Source organism: Lepidochelys olivacea, assembly GCF_965140295.1.
Source record: "Lepidochelys olivacea isolate rLepOli2 genome assembly, chromosome: 3".
Classification (NCBI taxonomy): Eukaryota; Metazoa; Chordata; order Testudines; family Cheloniidae; genus Lepidochelys; species Lepidochelys olivacea.
The window spans coordinates 167421742-167446938 of record NC_140413.1 but is presented as its reverse complement, the minus strand read 5'-3'; the positions used below and the strand labels follow the sequence as shown (position 1 = coordinate 167446938).

Genomic DNA, 25197 nt, shown 5'->3' with positions numbered 1-25197 from the left:
GTAGGCCTTTGCTACGTCCGGTAGCACTTTACTACAATAGCAGTTTATTACAATCCATTACCTATCAGTAACTACGACCAGTAGCACATTCCTACAGGGAGCAGTTTAATACACTACGCCCCCCCTCCCACAACCCGCGGGAGGGCGAAGGGCCGGGCCAGGGAGGTCACAGGAGGGCGGCCGGTGTGAGCACTTTAGTGCCCTACACCGGCCCGGCGCTGCGGCTGGACAGCTCCAGGCGTAGCGCCCGCGGGCACCGGGGAGAGCGCAAGTGGCCTGCGGGGCTGGGGCGCACCCGCTCGCCCCAGGCAGGATAAGAGGATGGCGTAGAAGCTCCGCCCCTCTCTTGTGATTGGAGGAGACGGGGGCGGGGGCGGGGCCGGGCCGGGCCGCGCGCGTGTGCGCGGCAGAACTAGGGACTCTCCGCGGCGCGCCTCCGTCGCTGCTTTCCTAGCAAGCTGGCGGCGCCGGGGCCGGCTGGGGCCACGGGAGCGGCGCAGCGGGCGTGAGGCTCGGGAAGCTGGGCGGGGAAGGCGCGGCCATGGCTGGGGACGGGGCGGAGGAGGAAGATGAGGAGGGGGACATGCCCCCGCAGCCCAATGGGCTCCTCCCGGGGAAGGAGGCCGAGCGCGGCAGCCCCGCCGCCGGGGCGGATGCTGGGGCGCTCCCGGAGGCGCAGGCCATGCTGCCTTCCCCGGGCTCGGGCGTGGCGCGGGCGGCCCCCCGGCTCTCCTGGCGCAGGCTGCCCGTGCTGGCCGTGTTCAGCCTCTACTCGCTGGTGAACGCCTTCCAGTGGATCCAGTACAGCATCCTCAGCAGCGTCTTCGTGCGCTTCTACGGCGCCCCCCACTCCCGCGTGGACTGGCTCTCCATGGTCTACATGGTGGCCTACGTGCCGCTCATCCTGCCGGCCACCTGGCTGCTGGACACCCGCGGCCTGCGCCTCACCGCCCTGCTGGGCTCCGGCCTCAACTGCCTGGGCGCCTGGCTGAAGTGTGCCAGCGCCCGGCCTGACCTCTACCCGCTCACCCTGCTGGCCCAGACCGTGTGCGCCGTGGCCCAGGTCTTCATCCTGGGGCTGCCCTCCCGCGTCGCCGCTGTCTGGTTTGGGCCCAGGGAGGTGTCCACTGCCTGCGCCGTGGCCGTGCTGGGCAACCAGGTGAGCGGAGGGGAGCCCGGGAGGGCCTGGGGCAAAGGGGTGGGGCAGAGCGAGCTAATGCGGAAAGGGAGAGAGAGATCCGGGGGGAAATGGGCTGTGTAGGAAGGTGGGAGTCGGGTTTGCGCCCTTCTTTTTTGAAAAGAAATGCCCGGTTGAGTCGTGGGGGGACAGGGGTAGGTCGGTGTTCATCAGTGCAGCAGCCACAAGTCCATGGTTTAGAAGGGAGAAATCGAGGTTAAGGAAGAGGGGAAGGAAATCCAGACGGAAGGAGGGGAAGAGAAGAATCTGGTTGAAACTGGGGAAAATCTCAGCTGAAGTTAGAAGGCGCTGATGGGGCGGGGGCACACTTTGATAATGGTGTATTTCTGCATGTTTGCTTTTCTAATGCAGTATACAGAACTGATGTTGTTTGAATGAGGAAAATTCAGATCCTAAGAGAGATTTTCCATTGATATGCACACAGCAAAATTCTCTATCACAACAAGGAGAGAGTTAAGATCCAGTACGTTTTTGTGCGTTCTCCCCACAAACTAATGTGATTTTTTCCTTGCAAATGAGTGCGGCAGGCCTACATAAGTGAAAATCTAAACTAGTTAGTCATTTCAAAGCTGGCATTGTATGAGAAACCTGACTGCTCTGATTCAGCATCTTTTCTGAAGTTTTCAAAGGCACATGGCTGTTAGAGACTCATTATAATTTAATGGAGGCTTTGGCTGATGTATTTCTTTTAAACTAAATGTTATAGAAGCTAAATTATCTGTCCCTTATAATCCAATATGGAAAGTACTTAAACAAACCACAGAGGATCATAGAATATCAGGGTTGGAAGGGACCTCAGGAGGTCATCTAGTCCAACCCCCTGCTCAAAGCAGGACCAATCCCCAACTAAATCATCCCAGCCAGGGCTTTGTCAAGCCTGACCCTAAAAATATCTAAGGAAGGAGATTACCACCTCCTAGGTGATGCATTCCAGTGTTTCACCCTCCTAGTGAAAAAGTTTTTCCTAATATCCAACCTAAACCTCCCCCACTGCAACTTGAGACCATTACTCCTTGTTCTGTCATCAGCCACCACTGAGAATAGTCTAGATCCATCCTCTTTGGAACCCCCTCTCAGGTAGTTGAAAGCAGCTATCAGATCCCCCCTCATTCTTCTCTTCCACAGACTAAACAATCCCAGTTCCCTCAGCCTCTCTTCATAAGTCATGTGTTCCAGTTCCCTAATCATTTTTGTTGCCCTCCGCTGGACTCTTTCCAATTTTTCCACATCCTTCTTATAGTGTGGGGCACAAAACTGGACACAATACTCCAGATGAGGCCTCAACTATGTTGAATAGAGGGGAACGATCACGTCCCTCGATCTGCTGGCAATGCCCCTACTTATACATCCCAAAATGCCATTGGCCTTCTTGGCAACAAGGGCACACTGTTGACTCGTATCCAGCTTCTCGTCCACTGTAACCCCTAGGTCCTTTTCTGCAGAACTGCTGCCGAGCCATTCGGTCCCTAGTCTGTAGCGGTGCATGGGGTTCTTCCGTCCTAAGTGCAGGACTGTGCACTTGTCCTTGTTGAAGCTCATCAGATTTCTTTTGGCCCAATCCTCTGATTTGTCTAGGTCCCTCTGTATCCTATCCCTACCCTCCAGCGTATCTATCTCTCCTCCCAGTTTAGTGTCATCTGCAAACTTGCTGAGGGTGCAATCCACACCATCCTCCAGATCATTTATGAAGATATTGAACAAAACCGGCCCGAGGACCGACCCTTGGGGCACTCCACTTGAAACCGGCTGCCAACTAGACATGGAGCCATTGGTCACTACCTGTTGAGCCCGACAATCTAGCCAACTTTCTATCCATCTTATAGTCCATTCGTCTAGCCCATACTTCTTTAACTTGCTGGCAAGAATACTGTGGGAGACCGTGTCAAAAGCTTTGCTAAAGTCAAGGAACAACACGTCCACCGCTTTCCCCTCATCCACAGATCCAGTTATCTCGTCATAGAAAGCAATTAGATTAGTCAGGCATGACTTGCCCTTGATGAATCCATGCTGACTGTTCCTAATCACTTTCCTCTCCTCTAAGTGCTTCAGAATTGATTCCTTGAGGACCTGCTCCATGATTTTTCCAGGGCCTGAGGTGAGGCTGACTGGCCTGTAGTTCTCAGGATCCTCCTCCTTCCCTTTTTTTAAAGATGGGCACATTAGCCTTTTTCCAGTCGTCCGGGACTTCCCTGGATCACCATGAGTTTTCAAAGATAATGGCCAATGGCTCTGCAATCATATCCGTCAACTCCTTTAGCACTCTTGGATGCAGCGCATCCAGCCCCATGGACTTGTGCTCGTCCAGCTTTTCTAAATAGTCCCGAACCACTTCTTTCTCCACAGAGGGCTGGTCACCTCCTCCCCATGCTGTGCTGCCCCGTGCAGTAGTCTGGGAGCTGGCCTTGTTCGTGAAGACAGAGGCAAAAAAAAGCATTGAGCACATCAAAGAACAAAACTGGGGTAACATCACCAAGTAACTTACAAAGTGCTTGTTTCAAATATGTACAGCATGGTTCCATTTTTAAGAGTTTTTCAGAAAAACTAATTCAATGAAAGTTAGGTAAACAATGAAAAAAACTAATGGAGAAACAAGCTTCAGTTGAGACTTGTAATGAGGTGAAAGGTCTGTTTAGCTTTGTGTTAAATAACTGATTATCATTTTCCCAAACAAAAAGAAGAGAGAATAAATACACTAACAAATACTACTGTAATACTGCAGCATCCGGGGTGGAGGTGAGAAGATCGTGGGGGATGAGAGTCATGTGGAGATGTAGGCAGGGCTTGTGGGCTGAGAGTGAGCTTGGGGCAAATTGTCATTCAGTCCTTCTGAATCGGAGCAAACCTTGCATCAAGGCTCTCTATGATGCTGCTGCCTTGGTGTGCTAGGCTACTTAGGTATTAGCTCTGTGGAATCCCTTTAAGAACTGATTACTCCCATTCCCTGCACACATCCATGACTCCACATCTCAGACCCTCATGTGGTGTTTCTATGGGGGATGCCATATGGAGGAGGGATGCTGGGGGTAGGCAAGAGGACCTGCCCCTTTCATGCTCCTAAACTCAGGTAGAAGTCTTCATGCTCACCAGCTGTAGTCCTGATCTGATGAACCAGTTCAGGACAAACAGACTGGGATTACCCTTTGGTGAGCCTCAGTAATCTTGCCAGCACGACTGGATAATTCATGAGAGGAGCTGATAATTTCACTCTTGTTCCACTGGAAGTCATCTTACTCCACTATAAGAGTGAGTTAGTTAGTACTAAGGCTATGTTTTAGTCATGGGTATTTTTAGGAAAAGTCATGGACAGGTCACGGGCAGTAAACAAAAATTCATGGCCCATGACTTGTACTATATTCCCCTAACTAACACTTGGGACCATGGGTGCTCTCGGGGAATGGTCGGGGGGCCACCACAGGGACTGTGGCGTGGCCCGGCACCCCCGCTGGTGCTGTATAGGGGGAGGTTTGGCAGGGCTGGCAAGCTCCCTAGTCGGCTCCGGGTGTTCCTGCAGCTCCTAGGGGGAAGGAAGGGCAGTGGGGCTCCCTGCTTTGCCCTCGCCATGAGCTCTGGCTCCACAGCTCCCATTGGCTGGGAACCACAGTCAGGCGGCACCTGCGAGCGTGTGCAGCGTACTGAGACCCCTGCTCCCTCCGCTTAGGAGCTGCAGGAACATGCCGGCAGCTTCCATGGAGCCTCCCCGAGGTATGTGCCGCCCCGCACCCCAACTCCCTTCCCCAGCCCTGAGCCCCCTCCCACCCAAACTGCCTAAGCAGCGGCCAGTAACAAGAGACAAAACCAAGAGAAATTTAAAGAAACTATGCTTATGCCTGCAGAAATTTTCAAATGTTTTACATACCAGGAGCCAAATTTTAAGTCATAGCCTTCTATTTTTCTTGAATTAGAGGCTGAATTGAAACTGGCCCAAAACATAAACCTGCTATTTTTGTATTTTATGGCACTTCTTGTCAGGCTTAATAGTAACTGAAAATGTGTTTCTACAAAGGCATTCCCTTCCCAGTTGCCAATCTCTTCCTGATTAATCCTGCAGTGAAAATATAATGCTGAACTTCCCTTTTATAACATCAGGCTGTGAAGTCAAATGCAGGATTATGATCAAGAACGAGGGAAGACTGGTTTGTAAGAGAAACGCATGTCCTGTCTAGTTGGACTGTACATTCAGTTGCAGAATGACAAGCCAAATAAATGTCTGTGCATAAAGCAGTGTTCTCATATGAAATTTCCTCCTTACAGAAGGACTTCCATAATTTTTTTTGTTGTCAGTGTGTAGCATTCCAACTGTAGCATTGCAGTGAAGAGAGGAAAACTCGTTTATGGAAATATTGGCTGTTGGTTGTCAGTACAATTGACAGATCAATAACTGCTGCCCTTCAGTACAATGCAGGAACACTTTTCCTTTTGTAATTCTTATTAATCACTTTCTGTGCTATAATATAAGCTCCGTATTCCACAGGTTAGGACTTTTTTTCTTTGTTCTTTTGATTGCTTGTGTTCACAGGAAAGTGTATTTGTTTTTTGTTTCTTTTTGCAGCTTGGCACGGCAATTGGCTTCTTGTTACCACCAGTTTTGGTTCCAAACACAGTTGATGATACTGATCTAATGGGGCATAATATCAGCATCATGTTCTATGGAACAGCAGCAGTATCCACACTTTTATTCTTATTAACATTAGTTGGTAAGTGAAACATTTCATATGGTGGCTGTGTGAGCAAAGCAATCCAGTAGTGACTTTAAACTCCATGAACTGCAGCTTTTAGAACAAATTGCAAATCCCACCTCTTTGACTTAGCTTTCCTTGGAATAAACTTATCAGTGTCTCACACCAAACATCTGCTTTCTGTCGAGATACTCTTAGCAAGTGGTGAATTAAATGTGCTTGTTTTTTGTTCTTGGGAGGCGCTGCTTACTATAATGGTAAGGGCTGTATAAGTATCTAGATAGGTTGAATTCATGTGCAAGTTTTGTTTGTCTAAAATAGTGTTTGCCTGCGTTTAACCATGCTATGTTGTGTTGTGTGTTGGCCCTGAGCTGTAGAAAAAGACCTGAATAGACTTAGGCCTAGTCTGCACTAAAAAGAGTTTGCAGGAATAGCTAGATCTGCAAACTTTCCTAGTATAGATGCCTCTTATACCAAAAAGTACTTTTGTCAGAATAGCGAATACCAGCTCCCTAAATTATATGAGCTTTTCCCCACAAAAGCATGTTTTGTTTTTTTTGCCAGTATAACTGCATTTAAGCTAGAGCTTTTGCTGTTATACAATGTTATTTAAAAAGAAAAATCACAACCCTAACTGTTACTACATCAGCAGATGTTTTAAGAGTAGACTTAGCCTCAGTTTCCTGTTTTAACTTTAAACGAGTTGAAATGCCATTGGAGCAAAAAATTTGATAATAAGTAAATTGTACGCTGATAATACGTGAGGTGGTTTCTGCATGTTACCTCTTGTGGGATGTGCCCCAAGGTCCTCAAAAAGCAGTGGGTGTTGGGATTGCACAAGCATCGCCTCAAGGCACTGAATGCTCACAGGTGAGATTGTAAGAGCGTGGCCCCAGTTGCCTCAGTACCTTCCTTTTTTGTGGCTAGCTGCAGGTGTAGCAATGCAAAACTCCCTCAGTTTTGCTTCAGAGCAGAGATTGATGGAAACGCATTTAGAGATGTGTTCTTGTTAGGACTGGAGCAGAGTTCTCCTGTTCTGTGGATTTGTATGCACATTGGTGATCAGACAGGACAAGGCCTGTGTCATTCTGATCCCTCCTGTTTGGGCCAAGTAGTGCATCTTCTGGATCTGTCATGGTTGTCTTCAGAATGTCTAGCCCAGGCCGACAGCCTTGTTCTGCATCCCCAGGCCAAAGTCTCTTTATCTTGCAGCTTGGATTATGAGACATCAGCTTCTGATCTAGTGTGTCCAGTAAAGTTACATTTCGTACTACAGTCCATAAAACCCTCCAGTGTTACTAACCGTGTTCATTTCTGTTATCTTTGTTGGCAGCAGATAACATGTCTCAATGCTCTGCTCCCTCTTAGTCTGTTTTTGGACTTGTTGTTATAACTGAAGTCTCTCAATTTTCTGCTATTCCTTCAGCTGACAACTGTAAAATATTCAGCCATCCCAACATCAGGAGATTCCCTAAAGGACTGATGTCGGTTTAAAGAAGTGTTCAGAAACATGATCTTAGCTTAATGCTGCCGGAGTTAGAGTACTCCTTTTGAACCCTGGGGACCGTGTTCTTCATTCCAATGGTCCCTAAAAACAGTATTCTTAGGGCTGGTCTGACCTCAAAGCGGAATAGGGAACTTTCAGTGCACAGCAGCAGCGTCCATGGCACGCAGACTGTGTATAGCGTCTTAGTGAGCAGTAGATTTACATCCCAGCTTGCCAGGCTCTAACCCTTCTAGACAAGCCCAAGGTCAGTTACATCTATGATAAATGAATGAGTTGCAGGCTTTCATAGTTGATACTCCCTTTGCTTTATTCCACATGGATACACATGTCTATGTTCCACATGTATAACTTTTACCTGAAGTTGAGCTTGATTTCCTCTTACACCAGATAAACTATCTCCTGTTTTCTTGATAAAACCTCCTTACCTGTCATTGGAAGGGTGGAAGGAGTTGTGAGGTTTTAGTGGGGTTTTGTTTGCTAAAGCTTCAGGAAGATGGATAGGACATTTGTGGTTTTATAAAGCTGGTGAGCTGCTCTTATTTTTCCAGTCTTCGATATTGAATTCACATTTCTCATTCACAGTCAATGTGAAAGCTGCTGATCAATACTGCAGATTGGTGATTGAGTGTCTAGTGATTACCAAATATCAGTGTATGAATTTATCTAACCTGAGGATGTCGAAAGTTTAAGGAAGTGGTAGGGGAAAAATGCTAATTGAATAAATCAAAATAATGAGAACTGAATCCTACTAAGATAAAATGTAAACACATTCAAGTATTGTTAAATAGCAAGTAAGAAAGGATTTGTGTTTAGACTTTATTTCATAAACGTTTATGTGCTTTCTGTTTTAGTGGTCCCACCTACAGTGAAATAAGGAAAAATACTAAATCATCAAATACAGCTGAATGCCACTTGAACAATTTTTGACACTGGTTTTATATCCACAGCATATTGAACTAGTATGGTGTGACTGTCTCTAGAGATATACACAAAGGTCAGAAAGGTTTTAATGGGTTCATTGACCTATTTGTATCCAAAAGATCCCTAAAGAAACTCCAGAGCCAATGGTATATTTACAGAAATCCAACTTTTAACACTATAAATAAAATAAGTTATACTACAGACTGTTAAGGGTCTGATACAAACGCATACCAAAGCATGTAAATTCAGGTACCACTAAAAGTTTCTTCTTGCCCTGTTCTCTTACGTTTGCGGTGAAATTCACCCTTTTGTAGAGGGTCTGCATGAAGACTTGTGTACCATTTAAGCCCTTTAAAATGGTGCATAAATGGTGTAGAGGTCCTTGGCAGGTCTTCTGCACAAAAATGTTATTTTTTTTATCTGTGATCTTTTGTCACAAATGTTACAATACTGAGATATAATGGAGTTAGCATAGCAGTGCACTTTCGGCCTTATAACTAAATAAGGGAGCTAGATTGACCCTCATTTTGCCACTGTAAGCAGAGCATCTCAATACTTAAGACAAGGGCTAGGTGATCTGATTAATGTGATCCTGCTTCATTCCAGAGTGGATTGATTTTAATCATGATATAAATCAGCAAGCAGAAAACCTTGAGTTAAATCCTCACTTCTATTCTTTGTTTTGCTTTTGTACTTTTTAGTTATTTTCCTAAATAATAGCTGATTCTCATTGGTTGGTAACAATTGAAATATGTTGATTTGCTATTAAATGCCCTTATGCTAAGTTTTTGGTACTACTTTTTACTAAACTATATCTATACACATTTATTTTAGCAATTTTATACTTTAGCATATATTCAGATTTTCTTAATTTTTATATTTTTATTGTGTTACAAAATGAAGAATGACACATTCCTTATTTGATTTTTTTAGTTTTTAGCTTGTGATTTGTGGCAAACTGAATTTGAATGGAATTTGAAATTCAGTTAAATGTAGAAAAACAACATTTTAATATTGCTTTTATTAGACTAAATTACTTGTTTTTGTATGTAACCACTATATTCAAAGTAATCAAAACATGTTTTGCATTAAAACTGCTTTATTAATCAAAAGAAGTATGGTCTGTAGATAGTGAATTAAAGTAATTGTTTCTTATCTGCATGTCCTTCAAGATTTTAGGGCTAGTCGATCTCTGACATCTTGTTTTTATTCAGTCATTGGAAGAGGAAAACAAGCTTTCCTGCTTTTTCAGCTCCCAGTCAGTTCCTTACCTTTGAATTGACTAGTCATTGAACTGAACTAGTGGAATAAACTGAAATGAAGAAAATATTCTCTCTGTACCTGCAGAAGAAGCTACTGCTGTCAAAAGCTGGCTTAGCACTTCAACAAACAGCTGGTTCCAGGTACTTAGCCAGTGACTTCCATCAGTTGAATGGTTTGACTCTAAAACTTAGGCAGCAAATGTACTAATAAAATATAATTTTTTAAAACAATTTAAATAGATTATAGTATGTTTAGGCCTTAATATCGGTTGTCATAGGTTGTGATAGCAATGGTATCTAAAAATAATATCTCCCTTCAAACCAGGATTCAAAGAGGCTTTCAAGGAAAGTCAGCTGACTTCCTGTTTAGTACAAGGACAAGTTAGAGCATGAGAAGGAGCAATCAACAGTTAAAACACTCTTCCTTTTTTTCCAGTCCTCTAATGCACTGGTTATTTAAGCAGTCTGCAAAAGATTGTTACTATAGAACTATGGTTTTCTACCTGTGGTCCGTGGACCCCTGGGGGTCCGCAGACTGTGCCTAAGATTTCCAAAGGGGTCCACATCTCCGTTCAAAATCTTTGGGGGTCCGCAAATGAGAAAAGGTTGAAAATCACAGCTTTAATGTAAGGGCAATAGCACAGATCAGATTTTCTCAAGTTTTGTTCTTCAGTTATCTGTGGGGCCAATCAGAAAGAAGACAACTGAGTTACTGTAACTTGACAAGTTTCCAGTGAAACAAAATGGTCTCCCTTGAAGGATATCTAGAGTAAAGGACACTTAGGGCTTATTTACATGAACATTTAGTTCGCAGCAGGCTGGGTTGTGAATATCCTAATCTACCCTGCTGTGGATTAACTGTGCATATGGACTCTGCTGACACACTGTAACCGTTTGTTAATGCGCTTTGATCTAGTCTGATCTTAAAGAGGACTAGAGCAAAGAGTGCTAATGAATTGTTTATGTGCGGAGCAGCGTCCACATGGGCATTTAGTTCATAGCAGGCTAGTGTGGGATAGATTCAGACCCCAGCTACTGCAAACTAATTATTTGTGTAGACAAGCCCTTAATCTTGGTCCTTTACTCTCAACCAGGAGGAAAATAAGTTCTTTAAAAAGAAGTTATGGTGGAGGCTTACCAATACTAATGCTTCAGTTTCAGGACTTGAACTGTTGCATCTTCTTTCTTAACTGAAGTTAGCTCAAGGTGTATTTAGGGAAGTGCTGATGCACTAGCTTGTTTACTTCTGGGACTCCAACTACAAACTGGACCAGGTCCAAAGAGATTGGGTAAGCTGTTCAGTCATCTTGAAAAGAGAGACACAGTGCTCTGAACAGTGCGCCAATTAATTCATGCCATAGCATGACTTGGGCATTTGCTTAGAGTAATTGTATTCTAAGATATAAGGGCCCAAACATGTGACAGATGAAAAATGTCTCTAGGGTATGTTTGTCAGTAGCACTCCAACCAGAGTGAATGGAGGTGGCATGTTCAGTCTGGCTAGCTCTTGTCAGAGGATAAAGTTGAATGGAAGACGTTTGTTGTTTACGCTTTCATAAAAATCTATTTTACCATGTTTCTTAAACCGGAACATTTTGTATTCACGTAAAATCCCAAGCCATTACTCAAGGTAAACTGGTAAAGGTAGGTAGGGTGAAAAACTCTATTAATGTTGTTCTTTTGTGTTTGTTCTAGTGTTTGATGAAAAGCCTAAATTTCCTCCAAGCCAGGCTCAAGCAGTTCTCCAGGACATTCCTCCTGAAGATTACTCTTATAAACAATCAATAATTAACCTGTTCAGAAATATTCCTTTTGTGCTTTTGCTGATCAGTTATGGTGAGTGTTGCCTTTTATCTTTAGGCTGGTAATAAAGGCCAGATACATTCCTAGAGTCCATCCAATCTTTGCCATGCTATCACTCATTTAACAGCTTGAGATCAAAAACTGTGCGTGGCCTGTGGTCTTCTCAAAAACCATGAGCAGAATTCAGTGCATCTTGGTACTTTTGGGGGAAGCAGGTAGATGAAAGGCTGTCATTAGCTCTACACCGGACATCCTTCACCCCCTATAGTAGGACTGCTTACACTAATTGTACTAGCACTTCTGACATTAAGATTGGGCCTGGAATGACTGAAGCTTAATTGATGTGAAGCCTTGACAAATCATAGTCTTTATAGCTGCTAAATGATTAAGAGAGTAGTTCTGGGGGGACAAATGTCATGTAGCATGGTAAATGTCTCTAGTGTAGACACAGCCTGGGAGAGCAAGACTTGCTGAGGAAAGTAGCTTTATTGCTTTGTTTTTCTCTGATGTGTGGAAGACCTAGGGAAACAAACTGTGGGAACAATGAAGCTGACTGTATACAAAATGCTTTTAAATGCACAAAGCAAACCCACTGAGGAAAGCATAAATATGTCTTCTCTAATCTCTCTAAGTTATTGTTATCTTAATTACCATTTTTAAGAATAGGTAAAATACATTTGGACACGTGTGATTTTTAATTTGAGTGCTTCCTTTTAAGGAGTAGCTAACATACACCCCTAAAATTGTCATTCTAATTCAACTCATTCAGACAGATGGTGGCTTGAATGCTAGCCCTTGAGAGTCTGGGCACAGATTATAGCAGGAGGGCAGGGGCGCTTTAGGATACAGAGAAACCTTTTACCAAAAAAAAAAAAAAGGCAATAAGTAGACATCGAGCTGGTGACTTACTGAGTTTCCTGGTGGGGAATGTTGCTTCTTTTAATGTAAACGTTTGATTATTATTGACACTTACAATATGGTTAATGATATGGAGGGTACATCATGTTGTTTTGCTATTGCAGGTATGATGACTGGGGCATTTTATTCTATCTCCACATTATTGAACCAAATGATAGTAACATATTATGTGGTAAGTTTCTCTGGAATCCTTTGCTTTTTCATTTGTATATCTGCAGAGTTGGTTTCCCAGGTGTTTTGTGGACATTTGTGTGATCAAGGATTCAGTCTCCTTTGTAGTCCCTTAAAATTGCATACTCCATACAGTTATGGAGGTGATAAGTACTAGTGTTTGAATTTATAACTGTCAAGAGGTCTGAGAGCCTGACTCCTTGAGTGGAAGTGACTTATTAATAAACACCATATAAATATTTGTTGAAAGGGAGAAGAAGTGAATGCTGGGAGGATTGGCTTGACACTGGTGGTAGCAGGAATGGTGGGTTCCATTATTTGTGGTTTGTGGCTGGATTACACCAAAACATACAAGTAAGTGAGTGAGTGGAGTTGGGATGGGCGGGGGTAGGGCAGATGTGTAATTGTTGCGGGGGAGGGGAGTCTTGTATAAAAATACAAAGATTCAAGTGCACCTTTGTGGAAGGGAAATGATTAAAAAAAAAAACATCAATATGTCCATGATTTTTCTTTGTCCTTGAGGGAGTGCCATGACTGAGACTGAGGTAGGAGTCTTAGAGTCTATCTCATTGGTTTCTGGCCAGAATGAGGTTGGGGCAGGGTTGGGCTGAGTCCACTATGGGGTGATATGAGAATTTGTAGGGGTTTCTGTCTGTCCCTGTGGCTGGAGAATGCATGCATGCATGATGTTAGCAAAATAGGAAAGGCATCTTGGGTTCCAGCAGACCCACCTCTCCCGATTCTATCTTGTTCCAGCTTTGACCCAACAAGTTCCTCCTTTGGTGGAGCATACTGGCTTCACCACATTTTAAATTAGGAGCTTAATTTATTTATTCAAATTTTTGCACCCTCTACTGGGTCTTTAAATAAGCATAACTCAGCTTTTAATCCAGCGGATGTCCGTGGAGCAGAACACTGTTACAGGCTCTGTAGAATGCGTATGCTGTGGTATTTAGCAAACATGTATAAGGGAAATAGGGGATGTTGATTTTCAAAACAAGAACGGTCTTAGAGTGAAGTTCTTATTTCAGTGTTTCTTTATTATAAATTATGTACAGTAGCTTTAATAACCCTAGTGGATGGTAATGCAGTAGAATGGTTGCCCTGCTGCAAATGATTGGCTAATAAAACTAATGTGTGCCTCAGTTGCTCAGACTGCATCCATTAGCACAATTTGTATATATATGAGTTGGAAATACCTGAAGCAGATTTTTAAAACTCATATTTCAATTATAGCAAAGAGAATATGTAATATTCACATGATGTCCATGTTACACAATATGTATTGCCTTCTCAGATTTACGGTGGGTATTTTCTCTTGGCTTTTGTTTGCAGACAGACTACTTTAATCGTTTACATTCTCTCATTTGTTGGAATGATCATATTTACTTTCACCCTGGACATTGGACACCTTGTAATAGTGTTTGTGACTGGAGGAGTGCTTGGGTAAGGAATCAAAGGGGAAAGGAAGACCTGTTGTAATTCCAGTTAAAAACTATATTTGAAGGTATCTAATGGCTTTTTTTAAACTAAAAGACTATACCTGTAAAACTCCCTTTCCATACATACGACCTATCTTATACTACAGATACAGTGGGTGAGTGGACCAAATTCTGGTCCGCTGAGGTCAGTAGATTTACTCTCAATTTTCACCAGTGTGATGAAGACCAGAATTTAGCTTTCTTATATGAGCCTGATCCAAAGCCCATTGAAACAAATGAGTCTTCCCATTGACTTCAGTGGGCATTGGATCAGGCTCCCAAATAAACAAAAGTAGTGGGCTTGGGCATTTGAGCTCACTAATAATAATTGCTACTATGTACAATTTATATTTTTCTAACAACCAAAATATGCTAGGCACATCCCAAATGCAGAGGAAGATGCAGTCCTTGCCCCCAAGAGCATATAATCTAAAAAAACAAAAGAGAGGTGGGGAAAGGGATAGACAGGTGAAGCGAGTGGGGTGATGATAGGTGTTAAGTCTAAGTTATAATTGTAAAAAGTAAGTACACTGAGTTCCCATCTGCCCTCCATTCAGTTCCCCCAATTTCCACAGCAATCCCCAGGTGCAGTTCTAGTGTCTTTACTGATGGTCAATCCCGTTCCTCCACAGCGGGGTGGGCACACTTTCTGGCCCGAGGGCCACATCTCGATATGGAAATTGTATGGGGAGCCATGAATGCTCACAAAACTGGGGGTTGGGATGCAGGAGGGGGTGAGGGCTCTGGCTGGGGTTGGGGGTTCTGGGGTGGGGCCAGAAATGAGAAGTTCAGGGTGCAGGAAGAGGCTCTGGCTGGGGGTGCAGGCTCTGGGGTGGGGATGAGGGGTTGGGGGGTGCAGGAGGGTGCTCTGGGCTGGGACTGAGGGGTTTGGAGGGCAGGAGGGGGATTGGGGCAGGGGGTTGGGGTGCGGGAGGGGGTCAGGGTGCAGGGTCCGGGCACGCTTATGTTAAGCAGCTCCCAGAAGCAGTGTCATGTCCCACCTCCATCACCAATGTGGAGGCGCGGCCAGGTGGCTCTGCATGCTGCCCTGTCTGCAGGCACCACCCCTGCAGCTCCCATTGGCCGTGGTTCCTGGCCAATAGTAGCTGCGGGGGTGGTGATTGCGGCAGGGGCAGCGTTCAGAGCCACCTACCTGCCCCTATGCGTAGGAGCCGGAGAGGGGACATGCCGCTGCTTCCAGGAGCTGCGTGGAGTCACGGCACAGATCGTTTATGAATGAGAACCAGACAAACATGTCAGGACTAGAATGGTGGAAGGATATGAGAATGACATTGTAAAACAAGGGCAGATAAGTAGGGAGGGCCAGATTAAGCCCTAAACTATATAAATTCTTGAAATCAAGCACATAACACTGTAACCTGATACTTTAAAATGACCTTTTGTTCAGGTTTGTTTTTCATATCCATAGCAATGGAATAGAGCCACACTTAGGATACTCTTGTTCTCACCTTTTTTTTTTTTTTTTTTTTTTTCCCCTTCAGCTTCTTCATGACTGGTTATCTCCCACTTGGCTTTGAGTTTGCTGTGGAAATTACCTACCCAGAGTCTGAAGGCACTTCATCAGGACTCCTTAATGCTTCAGCACAGGTTATTGCAGACTTATTCTTGTAAATGAGGGTAACATTTAATAAAGCCTCTCTGCCTGAATTTTTGGGGAAACAGTCCTAGATTTGACTGCTGGCATTTTATTGTGCTCCTATAGTGTGTGTTTGTTTGCCAGTCTCTAGACTGGTAGAATAACTATAATACACTGATCTGAATTTTTGTAAGCTAAATTAGAAGAGATTTACAAAATGAGTCTAATAAAATCTGAAATGTTTTATGATTGATTACAGATATTTGGGATTTTCTTTACACTGGTTCAAGGAAAGCTCATAACAGATTATGGCCCTCGTGCAGGAAACCTTTTCCTCTGTGCTTGGATGTTAATAGGCATTATTTTAACAGGTAACTAATCACATTTGCTATTTACCTTTATTTATGTAGGTATTTTTGTTCTTTGTTGATGAGTTAATGTCTCCAACAAAGCAATAGAGTTTAAACACACAGTTTTCTTATCTATGTCAAAGGATGGAAAATTATTCCTTGATTAAAGAATTGTTATTAATATTTACTGCATGCATACCTCATTCTAAGGACAACACAGTAACTACGTATATAGTCATGTTCCTGGCTGCATCTCTACAGTGTCTTCATAAATTTAGAACATTTTACTATCTTCAAAGCGTTGCAAAACATCTTAGTAAACACAAATGAAAGAAACATACATCAGTTTAAATTAGTACATAAACCTGGATTTTTAAATCCAAAGTATGAAAAAACACACTTAAGAAATAGAGATTTTTGGATAGAGTTGGTTAAATGGATTTACAGGGTGAAGTTAGTTTTGCCAGTAATATCTGTCTGTTTACAAGCCAGAATGATCGTTTAAATATGTGGGATTTTTAGAACCAATCAAATACATTGCTCAGCAAATAACTGCAAATCAGGCTGGAAATAAGGAATAAATTGTTAACAATGAGAGTAATAAACTATTTGAACAGCTTACCAAGGTCATGGTCGATTCTCAATCACCAATCATTTTAAAATCGAGATTTGATATTTTTTCTAAAGGATATATTCTAGGAATTATTTTGGCCTTGTGTAGTATGGCCTGTTTTATACAGGAGGTCAGACTATGATCACAATGGTCCTTTCTGGCCTATGAAAAGCTCCAGGTGTTTTTAATTGATTTTAATGTTTTTGGAGTGAATGACTCTCTAGTAGTTGCCTGAAGTGATCACTCTTCTAAAATAGAATGATCCAATAGTTGTATAAACAGACAGCGCACAACTTTATTTTGTGAAAAAGAGGTTTCTTTGTATGAACTTGATCTGCCAGTTTGGAGGTAAAACCACAAATTCCTTCCAGCTGCCATAAGAAAAGGGATGGAATTGCCTAGTTATGGTAGCTGCCATCACTGGCTAATATCTCATTTTCTGGAGATTTGATGGCTAGAGGGGTATTACTTACAAAATTATGAGAGTAAGGAGTTGGCTAAAATCTGTAAAACTAGTTGCTAGTGGTAGATTTATGTATCGTTGAGCTTTACTCAAACCTGATGGCTCAAGAGAGTTCAAAGTTTTATGTGCCTCATCACTACAGTGTTGGATTGCACATATCCACATGTGCAGGTGGCGTGTGTATTGGGGGTTGGGGCTCTTGTGCATATTGGTGTTTGAGTGTGATAAGAGATTTTTGCCTGTAGGTTTTACTGACAAGCTTGCAAGGCTGTCTTATAAGATCTCATGTTATCTGAAGCCATATATATGTGGGGCATAGACAATTCTACTAATAATTGTCTTACAAATTACTTTTTTTAAAAATGGTTTTTAGCGGTGTGCTATTAATGTGCAAAACATTCATGTCTTGTAGCTGGTTTTTGAGAACTGATGAGGCATTCACTTTTTAATGACTTGTTAAATTTTTGGATGGCATTAGCATTCTTCACATTTATTTTTTGTCTGCAAGGGCAAAACTGTCCATTATGGAATATGAGGAAAAACTAACCTTGTTAGCCAATTAGAAATACCCACCACTGAGAGTGGGCTTAAGATAAGAACCTTTTGATTATGAGGAATGCTGGATGTCAGTTGGCTGGTGAGGAAATAATAGCATTTTATATGTGTATGAAAGTTTACCCTCACTAGCTTGAGTTTGATTTCTTGGCTTAGGGACCTTTTTAAAGGTAAATTATCCAATGAAGAACTAGAAATTTGTTGGTTACTGTAAATAGGCCTATAAAGCTTTATCAGCCCATAAAAGTGAATGATAGCACTGCCTCACTTTTGTAGTAATCCAGAACATTTTTGATACTGTAATAACCCTAATACTTATATAATGTGGTGCAAAGAAACTGAAGCAAATCATGCTTATGATATAGACAGGAAGTTGTTTATACCTCAGATAGAGTGGCTTGCTCAATGTGCCACAACAAGTCAAATTCATGGTTGGAGTGTGGGATTTTTTGATTCATAGATATTTAGGTCAGAAGGGACCATTATGATCATCTAGTCCGACCTCCTGCACAATGCAGGCCACAGAATTTCACCCACCACTCCTAAAAAAGACCTCACACCTATATCTGTGCTATTGAAGTCCTCAAATTGTAGTTTGAAGACCTCAAGGAGCAGAGAATCCTCCAGCAAGTGACCCGTGCCCCATGCTACAGAGGAAGGCGAAAAACCTCCAGGGCCTTCCAATCTGCCCTGGAGGAAAATTCCTTCCCGACCCCAAATATGGCGATCAGCTAAACCCTGAGCATATGGGCAAGATTCATCAGCCAGATACTACAGAAAATTCTTTCCCGGGTAACTTGGATCTTACCCCATCTGAAAACCCATCACAGGCCATTAGGCCTATTTACCATGAATATTTAATTACCAAAACCATGTTATCCCATCATACCATCTCCTCCATAAACTTATCGAGTTTAATCTTAAAGCAAGATAGATCTTTTGCCCCCACTACTTCCCTCGGAAGGCTATTCCAAAACTTCACTCCTCTGATGGTTAGAAACCTTCGTCTAATTTCTAATCTAAATTTCCTAGTGGCCAGTTTATATCCATTTGTTCTTGTGTCCACATTGGTACTGAGTTTAAATAATTCCTCTCCCTCTCTGGTATTTATCCCTCTGATATATTTATAGAGAGCAAACATATCTCCCCTCAACCTTCTTTTAGTTAGGCTAAACAAGCCAAGCTCCCTGAGTCTCCTTTCATAAGACAAGTTTTCCATTCCTCGGATCATCCTAGTAGCCCTTCTCTGTACCTGTTCCAGTTTGAATTCATCCTTCTTAAACATGGGAGACCAGAACTGCACACAGTATTCCAGGTGAGGTCTCACCAGTGCCTTATATAACGGTACTAAAACCTCCTTATCCCTACTGGAAATACCTCTCCTGATGCATCCCAAGACGACATTAGCTTTTTTCACAGCCATATCACATTGGCAGCTCATAGTCATCCTATGATCAACCAATACTCCAAGGTCCTTTTCCTCCTCCGTTACTTCTAGTTGATGCGTCCCTAGCTTATAACTAAAATTCTTGTTATTAATCCCTAAATGCATGACCTTACACTTCTCACTATTAAATTTCATCCTATTCCTATTACTCCAGTTTACAAGGTCATCCAGATCCTCCTGTAGGGTATCCCTGTCCTTCTCTAAATTAGCAATACCTCCCAGCTTTGTATCATCTGCAAACTTTATTAGCACACTCCCACTTTTTGTGCCCAGGTCAGTAATAAAAAGATTAAATAAGATTGGTCCCAAAACTGATCCTTGAGGAACTCCACTGGTAACCTCCCTCCAACTTGACAGTTCACCTTTCAGTAGGACCCGTTGTAGTCTCCCCTTTAACCAATTCCCTATCCACCTTTCAATTTTCCTATTGATGCCCATCTTATCCAATTTAACTAATTAGATCCACTGCGTTTCCTTTATCTAAAAAATCTGTTACTCTCTCAAAGAAGGAGATCAGGTTGGTTTGGCACGATCTACCTTTTGTAAAACCATGTTGTATTTTGTCCCATTTACCATTGACTTCAATGTCCTTAACTACCTTCTCCTTCAAAATTTTTTCCAAGACCTTGCATACTACCGATGTCAAACTAACAGGCCTATAATTACTTGGATCACTTTTTTTCCCTTTCTTAAAAATAGGAACTATGTTAGCAATTCTCCAATCATACGGTACAACCCCTGAGTTTACAGATTCATTAAAAATTCTTGCTAATGGGCTTGCAATTTCTTGTGCCAATTCTTTTAATATTCTTGGATGAAGATTATCTGGGCCCCCCGATTTAGTCCCATTAAGCTGTTTAAGTTTCGCTTCTACCTCAGATATGGTGATGTCTACCTCCATATCCTCATTCCCATTTATCATGCTACCATTATCCCTAAGATCCTCTTTAGTCTTATTAAAGACTGAGGCAAAGTATTTGTTTAGATATTGGGCCATGCCTAGATTATCCTTGACCTCCACTCCATCCTCAGTTTTTAGCGGTCCCACTTCTTCTTTCTTTGTTTTCTTCCTATTTATATGACTATAGAACCTTTTACTATTGGTTTTAATTCCCTTTGCAAGGTCCAACTCTACTTGACTTTTAGCCTGTCTCACTTTATCCCTACATATTCTGACCTCAATAAGGTAGCTTTCCTTACTGATCCCTCCCTTCTTCCACTCCTTGTATGCTTTCTGCTTTTTCTTAATTACCTCTCTAAGATGCTTGCTCATCCAGCTTGGTCTACAACTCCTGCCTATGAATTTTTTCCCCTTTCTTGGGATGCAGGCTTCCGATAGCTTCTGCAGCTTTAATTTAAAATAATCCCAGGCCTCCTCTACCTTTAAACCCATAAATTCTTCAGTCCAATCCACTTCCCTAACTAATTTCCTTAATTTTTGAAAGTCAGCCCTTTTGAAATCAAAAACCCTAGTTGCAGATTTATTTTTGTTAATCCTTCCATTCAGTTTGAACTGAATTAGCTCATGATCACTTGAGCCAAGATTATCCCCTACAACCATTTCCTCTATGAGGTCCTCATTACTCACCAAGACCAAATCTAAAATGGCATCCCCTCTAGTCGGTTCAGCAACTACTTGATCTTGGGCCTGTGCTTGGTTCACTAGACCACACTTGTAATTTAATGCATTTGAATGTCAAAGCATGTTGCTTTGAAGAGAGGAACTGACTTGGAGGAAACTTAACTGAGAGTGATTCCTGGAGAACTGTGTCCCACTCACATGCTTTCATTCCCCAGTGCGTGGCTTGATAGCATTCTTTTCTGGTGGTCTGATGTTGAGTAAGAAATCCCTGGACATTGTGCACTCAGAGGGAACATGGGAGAGGTGCTGGGGCGTGGAAGTAGATGCTTTCCCTCTAGAAATAAAACTGTTCTGCTCTTTCATATAAGAGATTCTGTACAAAAGTCTTCTATTCTGAGGGCCTTCTTCTGAGGGGATTTAGAGACATGCAAACAGCCTGACAAGACTTCATTATGGGCAGCTCTAATGTTCTCAGACTAGAGAAATTACTGTTTGGTTCACAAATTTATACCTGGGACTTACTCAGTGTACAGGGAAGTTTACATGTGTACAGGGAAGTATTTGCCAAAAGCATCAACATTCACCATGCCCCTACTGATGTCTTAATGTGGTTAAGAAAATGTCATATGTAAAAACTTGTTAAATGACTTCTGTGAGGGACAAGTTTAAAACTTGTGAATAATATGGGTAGGTGAATAAGTCAGAGTGCAAATAAAGAAATCTCTTTTGAACAGGTGATAAAGTAACTGCCACATCTGTGCCATAGTGGTACAGCCAGTCTCCTGGAATGGTCGCGGTATGTGAAAGGTGGGGGTTACAAATGTTTTCTTTGTTTCAGCCTTAATCAAATCAGATTTGCGAAGACAGACTATAAATTCTGGGATTTTGAACACAGACGTTAAAGCTGTAAGTGATTTAACCTTTTTTTATTTTGATTATATTATTGCACTTTAATATTAGACTTGTAATTACATGAGTATTTAACATCAAAATACAATATGTGACTGCTTCCTAATTCAGCTAGAGCAGCTGATACACTTCAGGATCTTCCCTCAGTTATCTGATTATTTCTCTTTGTAACTGATATGTGTATATCTCTTAGCGGTTCTTCAGAATATAGGACAGTGCCACCTGTGCCTTCAGAGTTTTCTCTATTCTTAATAGCCGGTATTAGTCTCCATATTGCTTGCTGCAGATTAGCCCTTTAACTGCATCAAAATTTACAGTGCTTACTGCAAAGAGCTTTTTTTAAGTATAGGCTTAGGAGTATATGCTATACATTTGGCATTTCAGTGAAATAATGGTTTTCCCTTTAAGTGAGATCCACGTGTGTATGAAAGAGAGGCATGGTAGAGTTTCATGCCATGGTGAATTTATTGAGTGCGGTTTAGGTGTATCCCAGGGATCAGCAACGTTTGGCACGCAGCCTGTCAGGGAAATCCACTGGCGGGCCAGGACGGTTTGTTTACCTGCAGGGTCCTCCGGTTCGGCCAATCGCAGCTCCCGCTGGCCACAGTTCGCTGCTCCAGGCCAATGGGCGCTGTGGGAAGCAGCAGCCAGCACTTCCCACAGCCCCCATTGGCCTGGAACGGCGAACCACGGCCAGTGGGAGCTGCGATCGACCAAATCTGCAGACGCTGCAGGTAAACAAACCGTCCTGGCCCGCCAGTGGATTTCCCTGACGGGCTGCGTGCCAAAGGTTTCTGATCCCTGGTGTATCCCTTTGCTCCTTTTGAAGTGAGGGAAAGTTGAGCAATAAGCATTGCTTTATGTTCTTTAGTAGATCACAAGATGTGTATTCCTAGCTGTTAGCTTTGCAATATATTACATAGTCTCTAGTTGTTTAAATGAGGGTAAACAGTTGAAATTTTCCATCCTGTATTTTTCTTGACCTTCAAGGAAATGAAGATGCCTTTGTGATAGATGCTGTTACAGTAAGACATCACATAGTTTTCTGCCTACTTTAGGTAATTCACGTGTACCTATAAGTTACAGCAGGATTTCCTTATTTTCAAGATCCTCCTCTACTGTATTTAAATACAGTGGGGATGAACTGAATGTTAATCTCACTAAGATCCATGTCAACACTCCATCTGTAATATAGATGGGAAAATTATATAATTTATAGGAGATCTAAATTCCATATAATTTTTAATCGTAAATTGAAGGGGGAAGGGAATCTGTTTTTTTATGTCTTTCTATTATCTAACTCAAACTAATTATTCACCAAATCTAGTTTCTAAAACAGTAATGTAGTCTAACTGGCTATATGAACTGTAGAATTTAGTGATTAGTCTCATTGTTCACTGGCAAACTGAAGTCAGGGATAGCTTCATTTGTATAACTACTTAATTCCTTAATTCTTTCTGCAGGTACCAGTTGACAGTCCTACAGAACATGAAAAGAATAATACTGAGTTAAAATACCAGTCAGAATCGGCCCTGTGAGGCAGAAGGAAAATACTGTAGAAACGCACAAGTTTCATGTAATAGTGAAGTGCACAAATTAGCATAATCACTGGATTTGTATGTATGAGTCGTAAGAATTTTGTTAGAATATTGGTGAGAGTCGTTCAGTATTACTGAATGAAGATGCACAATTCATTTTGTCTAAGGCATAAATGGTTTTAACTTTATATTGAATATTTATCATAGCTGTTTTCAAATTTGGTAGTCTTATTGCTAAAGGTTTCTTTGAATGCTGTCCACCCTCCTGAAAGCAGTGCACGCTCAGAACCTCATGGTATAGAAACTTGCATCAAAAATATAAATGTCATAACAAATGGCCAGTCAGTTTTAAATGAAGTCAATACATTTGATGAATTCATTTGCGCAAAGTCACTCTTTCCTAATGCACAATCTGTTACTGGGGAGAGAGGGACTGAGCAGACTCGCAACTAAAAGGGATTGATATTTTAACAGCATTTTTTAATATAAATGTGTTGCAAATTTTAAACCAGCCCTTCTGTTTGAGGGATCCTGTCTTTAGCACAATACCTAGAACAAAAAAATAATTGCAGGCATGAATGTGTCAGAGTGAAATCTGAAGCTTTACCTGCCTTGGGGAAAACCACAGTATATGAAACTTTTTGGTACCCCAGTACAGGCAAGGGGAAGCACTTTCTGCATGAATTAATCATAATACGTACAGGGGAGACTTAATAGTGATCTATTGAATATCGAAACCCTTTCACAAAGGTAAAATGATCATAGGCAATGGAGGGCTATGACTTGCTGTACCTCCATAAAATGCTTTGAATGCTACTTTAGAGAGCTGGTGTGAGAGGAGTCCATGTTTACAGAAAGATGGTGCCTTTGCTGCTGAACGCTGTAACCCGGAGCCTTGGCTCAGTCGAAGTTATATGTGTTGTCTTGTGTTACCGGGGAAATTCCATTGCACAGGTTTAAACACCTCCTCTGTGTATTGCTAACTTAACAGAAAATGTCTTCCATCCTTTCCATGCCTCTGCGTCATGAACTGTAATGATCGTCTCTAGTTCAATGCTTGTGTTTATCATGTAACTTGCAAACAACTTGCTTAGAAGTAAAACACATTTGTCCTTCAGTCCATACAGCTTTAAACAAATTGTGAAAGGGAAGTGCTTCATGACCTCCGTGCTCTTTGTACTGTGTGTGATAAATAAGGTTGTGATTTTGTCACACTGATCATAGAAATTATGAATTTGAATAAAGTCTGTGAAATCTTGGAAATGGTTGTAAAACATATTTGTTTATGCCCCCGGACACAGTGGCCTTGCAACCTGGTGCACAGGGTCACAGCGCTACTCAGGTTTGACCCATCTGCCTTTCTTTCCCCATTTACAGAGGGGCAGATGGACCATAGCTGATTGGTGCTGTGAGCTAAATGCACTGAGTCACAACAGCTGGAGTGGGGAGCTGCTGCTGTGGGGTGAGCTCACTCTATAACTCCCCCAGGCCTCGCCTTTCAGCACCCCTCACTATGCTCTTGCATGTGTTGATGTAACAAAAACTACATTGTTTAACTTTCTGTGACTTATCACTTTTGCCCACACCTTTTCTGTGACATTTACTGAATATTTCCATGCCCAAGTCATAGTATTAATCATAAATATAAAGGGGAATTGGGGGTTGCAACCCCTAATTCCCCAACTAATAGGTGCACTGGTGCCAGTGGAAATAACAGCCCCTGAGTTAATTGCCCAGGCTCCCTATGCATTGCATTGGGAGAGTTAGATCCCTAAGAAAGGGATTTTTCAGAAGGCAGCAAAGTGAATGGGAACCCATGTAGGCTAGCCAGGAGTGAAATGCAGAGGAAGGGAGTGGTGCTCAGGGCCCAGATCCATCTCCGTATTTATGCTTTTAACTTCCATTGATCCTGGTTGCTAGGCACTTATCTCAGGTTGGGATTCTTAGCTGTACGTCCTCTCCTGGACTTAAGCCATATCGGCCCATTCTCAGGAAAAACTGGAGAGCGCAAGAGAGGCCATCCCATTATTGCCACTGTCCCAGTAGTTACGGCATCCACCTGGGAGAGCAGTTTTCAAATCTCTACTTTGCCTGATTTGGAGCTGGGGCTAGAACCCCCAGGTCTTCTACCAACCAGGTGACTCCCTTACCACTAGGCTATTGGCTATTCTTGGGTGGATCTTTCTGTTAGAGCTGTTCCACTTTG

General features: G+C 42.4%; 1 protein-coding gene across 1 annotated transcript; it reads left to right on the top strand.

The window, feature by feature from the left end:
- Positions 1-388: 388 nt before the first annotated feature.
- FLVCR1 (FLVCR choline and heme transporter 1) lies at positions 389-24254 on the top strand. Its single transcript, XM_084624181.1, has 10 exons — positions 389-1159; positions 5748-5892; positions 11260-11400; positions 12390-12457; positions 12707-12810; positions 13792-13902; positions 15440-15545; positions 15794-15905; positions 21383-21450; positions 22917-24254. Exons 1-10 carry the CDS (start codon positions 542-544, stop codon positions 22989-22991), a joined length of 1548 nt encoding a protein of 515 aa, XP_084480307.1. The 5' UTR covers positions 389-541; the 3' UTR covers positions 22992-24254.
- The last annotated feature ends 943 nt before the right edge of the window (positions 24255-25197 follow it).